Raw genomic sequence first — 12,140 nt, 5'->3', positions numbered from 1 at the left:
TTTGATTGACATAGGTCTAGTGATGTATGCCATGGAATTTTGAGGAACTAATTTTTATAGGCCTACAGGCTCATGAAATAGGCTCAAGGGTCACTTTTAGATGCATAAATGCAGCCTCATAATTAGGCTAAATAGCTCAGTCAACATCATGTGAGCATATGCTTAGGGACCGTCCGTTATTTATTGCCGCTACTGTACCAGTGCTGTGGAAAACATCTACTATCATACCAATACCCAAGAAACCCCGCCCCTCCGAACTCAACCACTACCGGCCAGTTGCACTCACAGTTGCAATAATCACGAAATGCCTGGAAAAACTGATCCTCAGAACCCTCCTCCCAGTTGTCAGCCCACAGCTGGACAGCCACCAGTTTGCCTACAAGGCCAAGAGAGGGACGGAGGATGCTGTAGCATGTCTCCTCCACTCCCTCCTCCAACATCTTGAAACCTACAAACTTCGCCAGATTACTCTTTGTCCAATGTTAGCCTATACAGACCAGTTTCCATAGTGCACATGTTATCAATAGCCTAGTTTGAATGTCGAGTGTGTTTCTGCTCATTGACAAATAGCGTTCAGCACAATAATTCAAGCCCAATTAATTCCCAGTGCTTTGTTACACTAGTTTGGTTTCGTGATGTAGCCTATGATAAACGGCCTATAGTCAAATAGCCTATGTGACTCAGCTAATGTTATAGGCTATAATTCCCCCTCTTAAAGACTAGCTGGTGTTGCCTACTATTAAAATGCACCGACAGGTAGCTATCGCATGACTTCATGCACGTATAGTTAAAAGGGCCTCGCACCTGTCGAGTTCGCACGGCCCTGCAGCTCTAAGACAGTGAGAAATAAAGTTCAAATATGTGATAAACCCGGAAAAAGTTGTCAGCTAGCCTATGTTTCGGTTCCGGTGATTATGTGTGAAATTGTGCAAACGACAGCCTTTTCAAGGCATTTCAAGGAAGGAGTGGTAGCATGCAAGCTCCCAAATTGACCCAGTACAAAATGCATCAATAAATTATTGGGGAGGGTCATGCTTTTTTTTTTCTCAATCACTTTGGATGTTGCTGTTGGCGAACAGTGTGACACGAGTTAAGCTTTTAGTTTGAACTAGCCAACTAGCTCCGCTGGTGGGAAACGCATGGGACTCATAGCGCTGCCGCTGTCCTATTGCGTGCAGAGGGAATTTAAAAGACAACTGATTATCCCGCCCCTCGGACTGAGCACTGCGAACGGTGAGTGCCCAGACCCTACATTTTAATGTGGGTCTGGCTCGTCAGGCTAGAGGGTCGTCTTTTTTGACTAACGCTCCCAAAACTCCTCCGGTGGCCCCTTAGGCCTAAATAAGTCCCTTATCGTTGTGGTATAATAGAGTGTGTAGCATAGGCCTAACATTAGTTTATAATCAATAACCATACGTCGGTGTTATGATTTGATCTTTGGTGTGCCGTAGCAAGGTTGAGAACATCTGGCCTGATAAACTACTATCCTATACAGGCCAAATGCTAAAGGTAGGCCTATAGAGATAGGCTAGGCTACTCTATGACTAACTTTAGCCAGATAAGCTACATTAACTAGGCTTATATGTGATATGGGCCTACTTCTTAAAAATAACACCGTTTCTTTCTCTAGAAATTTTAATACAACCTTGCCTACACAGACGCAAAACCCACACACCCAGAGCCAGACTGTTTAAAGGTTTCGCGGGTGCACGTGTCATCCTACGTCATGTTGAGATCAGCACCTCGGAGAGCGGCGGCGCGGCGCTTGTCAATAAACACCAAAACGGTCCATTTTCCCCCCGAGATCTTACATGGAGTCCGCTCAAGAAAATGTGCATGTTTCTGAACTAATAACGATTTGCATGTGCATGACAATGGCGATTTGCAATTCTAGAATATTTGTTTCCTCAATTCAATCCGAAAGCCGTCAATTTCAAAGAGCATACGGGAAGAAATAAGTAGGCTACTATCACGTATTCATCAGTGGCGTTACCACTTTAACTGACTTGGGATGTGTAGTCGTCATGATGATTCTTTAACAGGAACATTCGCAGCAATATTTCCTCCACAGCCTGTCCTATCCGTTTTGTTTTTCTCTTTCATCTCCGTCCGTCGTATGAATGTTGGCCGGGCACACAAGGAACTCGCGATGGACATCAAACGGAGAGATGTTTTGCTGTTGTCCGATTTCCTGCTAACCCGTCGTTTATAAAATGCAAGCTCAATGGATTCTGAGTCGGGTCTCTGGGTTGTGGATGGCGGTGGTCGCAGATTGTACACGAGCAGATCGAGAGAAAAATGCAGGAGACCAAAATAAGAAAATCGTCATGATGGGATGGTAGCTGGAATGCTACCAGAGAAAAAACAAGAAGGACCACATTACGTTCAAGGGAAAGTTTATCCCTAATTATCCACTGTATATTGGATTATGATCACGGAAATCGTTCCGAGAAATGACTTTGTGGACGTGGCGTTGATGTTTTTCGTTCTGGATTGTAAATGTCCTTTTATATTAGCCTGTGCCTCCTTGTTTCTCAGTTCCTCGTTCGCCCGTTTTCACATATTCTTCTACTTTGGATAGCACAATGAGATATTGAGATTACTGTGACGACCATGCTTTGAGGGCTATTTAAAAACTGAACATGGAGAACGGATGCAGGAGATGTCCAATTGCAATTTGTAGGCTATATGTCTAGGCTATTTGCGATTTGTGCTGATTGGTTTGGCCATGGTACTTGGATATTGACTCCTTAAGGAGTGTTGGCCCGCTGAGGGAAATCGCTCATCCGCATTGACTTAGATACACACATACCATCACATAAACTAAGACTATCTGGTCTTCTGTATCTCCCCAAATAAATAATCAGGCAAAATTAGGGTGTTCCCCTGGTGTAGGCTACCTGGTTGCACAACCTAGGCCTACTACCCTGCATTCAAGTATAATAATATTAATAATAATAATAATAGCCTAAAAACAGTAGTAAGATTCCGCCGAGTCTCTATTTTCACCACAACGTACGGTTTAATCAAAGATGTTCAAGTACCGGATCCGCATGTTTTTCAATGAACTGAAGGTACTGGTTTTTATGCGACCCGGTTCTAGACACTCTGATACCGACGTAGACCTAAATAGACGATCGACCATGCGGGGACTCGGGATGGGCGGCTGCGGATGGCCACCCTTTGTCGACTGCTCTTCTCGTAATGACGAAGAGGAGTATTACGGAAGTGATCCGAGGCCCAGGAGCTTGGCGTTTGAGGAAAAGGACCCCAAGCTGCAGGCGGGCCTGGATGCAGTGTCCCTCACGAGCAGCACCGGGAGCGGTATGCGCACGCCCCAGTGCCGAATCTGTTTTCAAGGACCGGAGCAGGTACTGTCCCGGTTGCGCTTCACACGCGCCACACCTCATTGGTCTAACTGGGCGTCATCATTGCTTCCCTGCTTAGATTTTATTGTTTTTACTTATTTCAGATTCATTCATACTTAGAAATAGTATGCATGCTGTGCTTCAGATCATTTGGGTTTTTAAAAACATTCTGCACTTTTATGTTGGTGTTGGGGCTAATGGCTTATAGTCTTAACAGTTTACACTATAACCCTCCTGTTATTATTCTGACATATTGGCCATATAACCTTCACCAACCTCATTGAAATGAGATGTAATAAGATGCAATATGGGCCATTTGTGATAAACACATAGGCTACTACTACTATTTGCATGGTGACATGGATGAAGCACCTGTCAGTGTCAGTTTTTGCATAATACTAGATACTATATTTGAAAACCGTCAAAAGTAGTCGTGTATACTTACTCTTTATTGTCTTTTATTGCTGTCTCATTCCCTGTTGAGGACACCTTAAACAGTTTGACATTTAAATATGAATTATAATAAAAGAAGCCATAAGGAAATAAATGTAATAATGGCAGTAATAAATGTTAAGGCTTTTATTTGTAGGCTATTTATGTTGACTTCCCTATTTAATCCCAGACTATTGAAAGTGTTAAGTGTTTGTTACATACCCCAAGCAGTAGGCTAGCCTACTTCTAAGATAAGATTGAACTCCTGCAGAAGCAGCCAAACCACCCTCACCACAGATGGCCTGTGTCCATTATTCAGACCCTCGGTTTCAGACCCTCAGATCTCAGTTTGATTGCCGTGTGTAATATGTTTAGCAGGAGGAGGAAGTATGTCAGTCAGTTTCAGGCTTGAAAGCTATCACACACATTCCCTCATGCTGGCCATTGTTAGAACAATGAGTGAAGCTCTGGTTCATCGCCAAGCACCAGATGCTCTGAAAAGCTGGCACTGCTGGCCCGCCTGTACAGCACGCACTGGAGCTTAATTAGAGGAGCTGTGATTGCAGTCGCAACACAGATCGGCATTTGAGCCATCACACCTTCCTCAGCGACGTGCCCGTAGATGACTCGATCATCTGTGTGTTGACAGGAATTATATGTTAGGGCCTCTGCAAATTCTGACTGGCAAACTCAACCCTCATGAGAGGCTTTGGTGGTGCTACAGCATATCACACTTCTGTCTGTCACACTTTCTGTCAGTGTAGTTATTCATGAGCTGGATTGAAACCTCCCAACAGGTCACCACAAGCAATGGACAATGTCTCTGCAGTGTGCCCAATTACCTTTACAAGCATAATTACCCCATACTGGGGGAGGGATGAAATATTAATCATGATTAGCAGCCTGTCATATCTGTCAAGTTTCAGGACAGATCCATCACTGATTCCATTTGACACCTTTACTGCTAGAGAGTAACACCACCTCTTCCTGGCTACATTTTCATCCATCTCTACATTTCTTTCTCACATCCCTTCATTTATCCAAACTGTGTCACCAAAACCCCTGAATTCACTCATCTAAAGGGAAAGTATCACACGCATGTGGGAGGTGGAGGGCCTTTTCGTTTTTTTTAGTTTTGTTTACGTTAATATAAGGTCTTACCACTTGTAAAACAGTCATACGAAGTTGCTGTTTGGGTAGGAACACATTCGGAGATCTCTTCCTACAGACTGCTGTCTAGCATATTTAGTTTGTTTATTATTGCGCTTCTCAACTGTAGGGGAACCCCGAGAGCAAATCTTCTTTAGTTCTGCTTTAGGTATAGGCTGCAGTACAGGCTGCACGCTCATGTAAGCAGGCACTGTACCATACCTGGAGGTGGTAGTGGTGTAGGAGGTGGACCAGTCGTCTGGCAGATAGAAGGATCCCCAATTCTGGGGTTGTGCCAAGAGTGTCCCTAGTCAGTCTGGTCATAGCAGAAATAGTTGCATAGTTGCCACAGGTGTGTGAGAGTGTGTGTGTAAATGGGTGAATTTGGCATTTGGTATGAAGCACTTTTCTTGCTGGGAGAATAGAAATGTGTTAAATGAATACACAGTAACTCAGTAATCACAACAAAAACCTTAGAATGTTTAGACAGTGGAGAGAATGCTATGATTAAGTAAAAACTACCTTTACTGTGTTTTTGTAAGAGTAAGCGTTCCTAATATGAGATAAGATAGTAATATGTATTTGTTTAGAAGCTTTTTAAATGTTATATACTGTCGACAAGATCAGAAATAAGAAGTATCTGTCTGACCATTTCACAGTTTATCTGAGAATAAGAGAGAGAGAGAGAGAGAGAGGGAGGTAAAGATGCTGACTGGCGGTACATAGATGCTGGAATGTGAATAAGGTGAGGAGAGAGTAATAGCTGTTGTCAGTGTCAGTTCATTTGGTCTAACTATTGACCCAAAGATCATGCTAATGCATTCTGTTAAAAGTGGAACGCTAGATATTTTGCTGGATCAGTTTGCGGATCTTTTCGGAAATAAATGATGAGAGGTTCAGACCAAATTCCGGTTTGAAGTAAAAAAACTACATAAGCATGCTGTATGTTGACATTTCCTTTAATGACCCACTGACCATAGTACATTTAGTTTAGTTGTTACTGTGCAGTGGTCAATAAGTCAACGATACTTTTGTTAATAGTTTAGTAAATAATTAAAGAAACATTAATTAAACTGGCATTTACAGATTTGGATGCATAGCTTGCTCTAGATAGTGCAATTTAATCTCTAATCTGAAATGGTTTCAGTTAATATGTTTATGTCTGAAACAGCAGATTGCATGACTTCATAAAAACTGCTGGAAGCCTCTTTTTAAGTGTATTGCATGTTGGCAAAGGTAAAGCTTTTCGTGAAGTACATACACTGCTATAAAATGCTGTTAGGTAACATGATCTTAAATTACAAGAATTTGACTCTCCCTCTTTCAAGTCTTCCCATGTTTTATGATAGTATACCCTCTGAAATGTGTGTTCAGTATTGTTTTGGATGTAGTTAGCATGTGCAGTACATCAGGACAATGAATGTGCCTACAGTCATCTAAATAGAAAACCCTACTACTGGCTCATACATTATTAAGATCCATATTATACAGTCCTGCCCTGGGCTTTTTTACTTTGAGAGTCAGCACACTGTTTTATGATTACATGATTATCCAAGAACAGAATCAATAAAGAGTAAACTATGGTTTTTATTGTGATTAGATGTCTTTCTCAGCACTCAACACTCATGTCTGCTCCTATAGAGCTATTGCAAGGGTGGGCTGATAATGCATCATGTGCAGAAGGTGCTTCAGACTTAGCTATAGTGTCATGGGACATTTAATGTGCAGAGAGCCTTAATCAAAGGCGTTCAGCCAGGGCAAGATAAAAAAAAAAAACATGGCATATGAGGGTGTTGTTTTGTTGGCTTGATAATCTGGCTGGTTTGAGTGTCTGGGACTGAATGTCAAGAAGGGCTCCGGTCTGGGCCTCCTGGGGCCATAAGGTTGAGCAACAGACTGTGAAGTCTTGCTCAAGGTGTCGAGAGTGGACCTGATCGACCGGCGGTCTGGGTGAAACACTAATGACGGAGGAAGTTCACCTCTCATTCACCTTCCCTCCCCTCCTCATTCCTCTTCTGCCAGCAGGCACTGGCTACATAATGTGATGTGCGGAGCTGACAAGCTGTGCCCAGTTACCCATTCACCAATTCTGACAAGACTTCTATTGACTCAGTAGATATGACTAATGTTACTATGACGAACATGTTCATATTTTGTCTGCTGTGTGTCTTTCTGGGTTATATGACTAATGTTACTATGACGAACATGTTCATATTTTGTCTGCTGTGTGTCTTTCTGGGTTCTAGCATCAGTTTTCTTAAAAGAAAAAACACAGCACACAATTTACTGCCCTACATTCTGAAATGTTATATGTCATAAAAGTAGCCTCAGCCTAGTCTTGCAGAGACTAATATGCCTGGAATGTGCCTGGAGACAATAGTATTGGAATTGGACTGGATGATATGAATGATCTGAATGAAATGAATATGAATAAACTGATGATAGTTCACTACAACATCATATTCATATGTGAAAGTGTACTATTGACCATAGCCTGATGGATAAAGTAGCATTTATTGATGTCAATCCCCTCTAAAATATCATCCACTCTTCTCCAAATGTGGAATAAAGAAAAGAGTAACAATTTACCTACCTTTCTGCCAGGGGCGCTGCAAAATAATTTGGACCCTATGACAGACAATAATTCTGGGCCCCCCGATAATTGTATTATGGGGGGGGGGGGGGGGGGGGGCTCTCTGGGGGCCCCGTCAGTGCTGGGCCCTTAGAATCGTCCTATAATAATTTATTATTAATTTTGGACATGACATTTTCATAAAAATTTTAAAAAAAGATAAAATCGCTTCTTTTTTTAATTTGATGTTTCTACCACATTGTCATGTGTCATTCTACCACATTGGCAGTGTCATTTTCAGTCAGAACAAACATATTGGTCAAGAGAAAATCAACATCAAATCAATATTTGCCAGGGGTATGAAGAATTTTGTATATATATTACATATATTTGTAACTTTTTCACAGTTTCTGTGTGACAGCAATCACTATCACTATCACCACTATCACCAAAATGTTTGCGGGATCAGGTAACAAGAAGGGATTGACAGGTAGACATGCTGTTAAAATGCTGTCCTTTGTCACTCCTGTAGGGGGAGCTGCTGAGTCCATGCCGCTGTGCTGGATCTGTTCGCTGCACCCACCAGCCCTGTCTGATTCGCTGGATCAGCGAGCGGGGATCTTGGAGCTGTGAGCTCTGCTATTTCAAGTATCATGTGCTGGCCATCAGCACCAAAAACCCACTACAGGTAAGCATCAGATCTAAGGTCACGTTTCTGATCCATTAAATAAATAGTATGCATTTCTGTGTCAGTTGTACACAGGAAAATATTAAATTCCTTGTACTTGCACTATTGGTTGGGGATTTCCCACAATGTCTGATCAAGAACTAAGGGTAACATAATGCAAGAGCAATGCACAATGGGATCGAGACAGCTGCAATACATGTCGCAGACTCTACCTGGGATCTGTGAAGGAGCTCACAGTGCAGCATGTGCTGCCTGCAGCCAATCAACAACCTAGGTTAATCAATACAACACAGCAGAACATAAAACTCAACCATAAGCAACTGGCTGGTGGCAGTCACAACACGATCCGCAGGTCCATAAAGGCCCTGTTTCATGGGCACTTCATAATAACCAGTGACACGAACAAACACAGCTCCAGAAAGAAGATATCTTAAGAGTCAATACAGGTTGTACCATGACCACAGGTAGTCTGTGAGCGCATCAGCTGTAGCCAGTGGCTTGGCTTTTCATCAGGCTCTTTTCTGCCCACGTCCACTCTTATGCCCCTCTCACACAAATTGTAGTTAACCTCAGCCTGTTTGTTCTCAAACACCCCAGTGATTTTAATTCCATGTCTCCATGTGGAAGTGACCCTGGGTCAGGCTGGATTGACAATCAGAAAGAATATACAGCCTCCGGCTTCGCTGACCCATGATGTTGGTCGAACATTCACTGTGGGATAATTTTGACCACACCACAAGCCACAGCTCCGGAGGGTTGCCGGTCCGAACCCCGACCAGTAGGCACGGCTGAAGTGCCCTTGAGCAAGGCACCTAACCCCTCACAGCTCCCCGAGCGCCGCTGTTGTAGCAGGCAGCTCACTGCGCCGGGATTAGTGTGTGCTTCACCTCACTGTGTGCTGAGTTTGTTTCACTAATTCACAGATTGGGATAAATGCAGAAACCAAATTTCCCTCACGGGATACTTACTACTTACTTGTTTTGAGATACTGCTGATAATCATCTAGCTTCTTCTTGTTGCAAACAGTGCAGGTTACCACGTGCCTTACCCCAAGCTTTCTGAACCAAACCTCTCTTTCACTCTGCACCTGCCTGACAATATGTGAGAGATGTTGGTTCAAACTAGTTTGACATCTACAGTATGTAGTGTACAGGTGCATCGAAACAAATCAGAATAACGTGGAAAAAGTCCATTGCCCTGCCCAGACAATGCCCATTGCCCTGCCCAGACAATGCCCATTGCCCTGCCCAGACTGAGAGATTACAGTCTCAGGAAACCCTTGCTGGTGTTTTGGCTTAATTAGCTGATTAGAGGTCTTCTCAGGTTGACATTTCTGTACATTAGAATAATCAAGATTAAAACAAGAAAAAGTCTTGAAATATTGATATTCTAATTTTCTTAAATGCACCTGTATTTTAAAGTTGGTGTCATGCAAACACAAACATCATCCCCATAATCCCCCACCATCCTCATCTTATCAGAGGAGCGCTTGTATCAGGTCTACCTGTCTCCCTTGTTTCCTTCTCACCTCTCCCCTCTCCGCAGTGGCAGGCCATTTCCCTCACCGTGATTGAAAAGGTTCAGATTGCAGCCATCATCCTGGGCTCCCTGTTCCTGATTGCCAGCATCTCCTGGCTGGTGTGGTCTTCACTCAGCCCCTCAGCCAAGTGGCAGCGACAGGACCTTCTCTTTCAGATTTGCTATGGCATGTATGGATTCATGGACATTGTGTGCATAGGTGAGGGAATATGCTGTTCTTTCTAGCAATTGTAGGACTTCCAACTGGTTGTTTTGTTATATTTAGGTATTGTACATTGTAAATGATGTGTATATTATTGCACTGCTCATCTTGTAATTGTTATGGTTATTACTATCCTGCCACGACATTATTATAAGGGTGGAATCTCTGTCTAGTTTTAACTATTTGTTTGAATACAGTAAGCCTCCTCATTATGGACCCTTTCAAGAGAGTTCCATTGTCAGCATTATAGTTGGCCCCACAAGACTTCCTTTTTAACATTCCATATGTTATCTTAATGCAGAGGAAGTAGATTGGGGCCCAAATAGAATGTTCAAGCATTGTTTTTGTTTTTATTGTTAAAAGGGTCTATAACTCCATCTCTTCTGTCTCTCCTCAGGCCTCATAATCCATGAGGGCTCCTCAGTGTACCGAATATTCAAGCGCTGGCAGGCAGTGAACCAGCAGTGGAAAGTTTTGAACTATGAGAAGGCGAAGGATCTGGGGGACCCGGTGAGCTCCAGCAGTAAGGCGGCAGGGCGCGGAGGCCGCGGCAGCACCCACGGTCCGAGCAGCGTGGGCCGGGGCCGGCGGCAGGGCCGGAGGCTAAGGACTATCCTCAACCACCACTGTGGCTACACCATCTTGCACATCCTCAGCCAGCTGCGGCCCATGGACCCACGCCTCAGGGCCACCGCCAACAGGGAGGTGGTGATGAGGGTCACCACCGTATGAGACGGAGCGGGGACCGGGGTGGCAGCAAAGGCTCAGGAACCCCCACGATGCCCTTCAGACTCGCCTGTTGGCACTGCAGTGTCTATGGCTTAGTAAAACTGTGCTGGAACTTGCTTGGAGCAACAATGAAGACCAGTGACATGTACACACACACACACACACACAAACCCACATACATATAAACAGATTCAGATGAACATGCAGCATACACAACCACCTCATACACACATGCAGACACAGCCAAAATACACACCAGTGTTCTGATTCATGAGCAAAAAAAAAAAAAGAAAGGCACATTTCTTACAAACTGAAAGACAATACTGGAAAAAAATGCTGAAGTGCATTAAAGATTATGACATGTTTCATAACCAATCTTTGACCAGAACAAAGATCTTCCTGTCACAATTCAGGACACCGCTGCATTCTGTTTTATTTTCCTCTGTGGTTGATTTTTTAAGAAACCGTTTTTACTACCTTTGGTTTTATAAGGAAAATGATATCCAGAACATGGGCACCTACATGCCATGCAGCATCCTCTCTGACAGTATCAGACCTTGGGATCTGAACAATGTTTACTGCTTTCAACAAAGCAAAGTCAACCACTCACAAACAAACATAGTCACATGTGCACGACTTACAGGGAGTCCTGAGGTTCAAACCAAGTACAAGTATTTAAATGCACACATGGGTATAGGGTGCAATAAAAAAAAAATTATATGGATTACATTGAACTTCAAAAAAGATTTTAGCTTTGTTCTCTGCAATAAAGATGTCTGTAAATTTTACAGTGAACTTTGCATGAGGGTACAGTATTACACCTCTTTCACTCATTATCATGGCAGGTCTGTTCTCAGAATGGTGCTCGTTTGAATAAATACTATTATACATCCTGTGTTTGTGAAATACATTTTACATAGCGGAGAGACATTTCAAAACATTGTAGGTCAACGTAAGGCATGCCATGCCTGTCAGGCTCCTTTTTATGAAACCTTCATAGTGTACATAAGGTGATATTTCAAGATGTCCAAATTAATTGATACTATACACTTTATAAGACACCTGCTGCAGTGGTTCATGGAGGGATAAAAACATACATTTGCACTAAATGTATACATAGGGCTGCAAATGTATCGTATCTTATTTATTTATTTCAAAACAAAACCAACAGAAATGCATTTTGCCCTCAAATAGCATTGGGACACTGCAGTGCTATGACAGAACCAACGGTCATCTGGAAATGTGAATATGAGTATGAGTATAGGTCAGTGTGACCACGAGGGATGTGAGTTCATAGCCTACAGTAATTCCTCAAAATGTTTTCGGGATATCCTGGGGTGCGTTTCCCAAAAGCATAGTTAGCAACTATGTTAGAAACTTACATGGTTGGAACTATGTAAGTAGCGTACGACACAACTGTTTCCCAAAATTATAGTTTGAACTATGGTGGTGCGACTTACA

The 12,140-nt window shown here is 42.9% G+C and overlaps 1 protein-coding gene across 1 annotated transcript; it reads left to right on the top strand.

The window, feature by feature from the left end:
- Nucleotides 1-1,612: 1,612 nt before the first annotated feature.
- On the top strand, nt 1,613-11,538 carry march9 (membrane-associated ring finger (C3HC4) 9). The gene is made up of 4 exons (XM_042099548.1): nt 1,613-3,371; nt 8,054-8,209; nt 9,755-9,947; nt 10,348-11,538. Exons 1-4 carry the CDS (start codon nt 3,033-3,035, stop codon nt 10,680-10,682), a joined length of 1,023 nt encoding a protein of 340 aa, XP_041955482.1. The 5' UTR covers nt 1,613-3,032; the 3' UTR covers nt 10,683-11,538.
- The last annotated feature ends 602 nt before the right edge of the window (nt 11,539-12,140 follow it).

This window comes from Alosa sapidissima, chromosome 7 (assembly GCF_018492685.1).
Source record: "Alosa sapidissima isolate fAloSap1 chromosome 7, fAloSap1.pri, whole genome shotgun sequence".
Lineage (NCBI taxonomy): Eukaryota > Metazoa > Chordata > Actinopteri > Clupeiformes > Clupeidae > Alosa > Alosa sapidissima.
The sequence above is the reverse complement of the archived record's forward strand: the minus strand, read 5'-3'. Positions and strand labels throughout refer to the sequence as shown.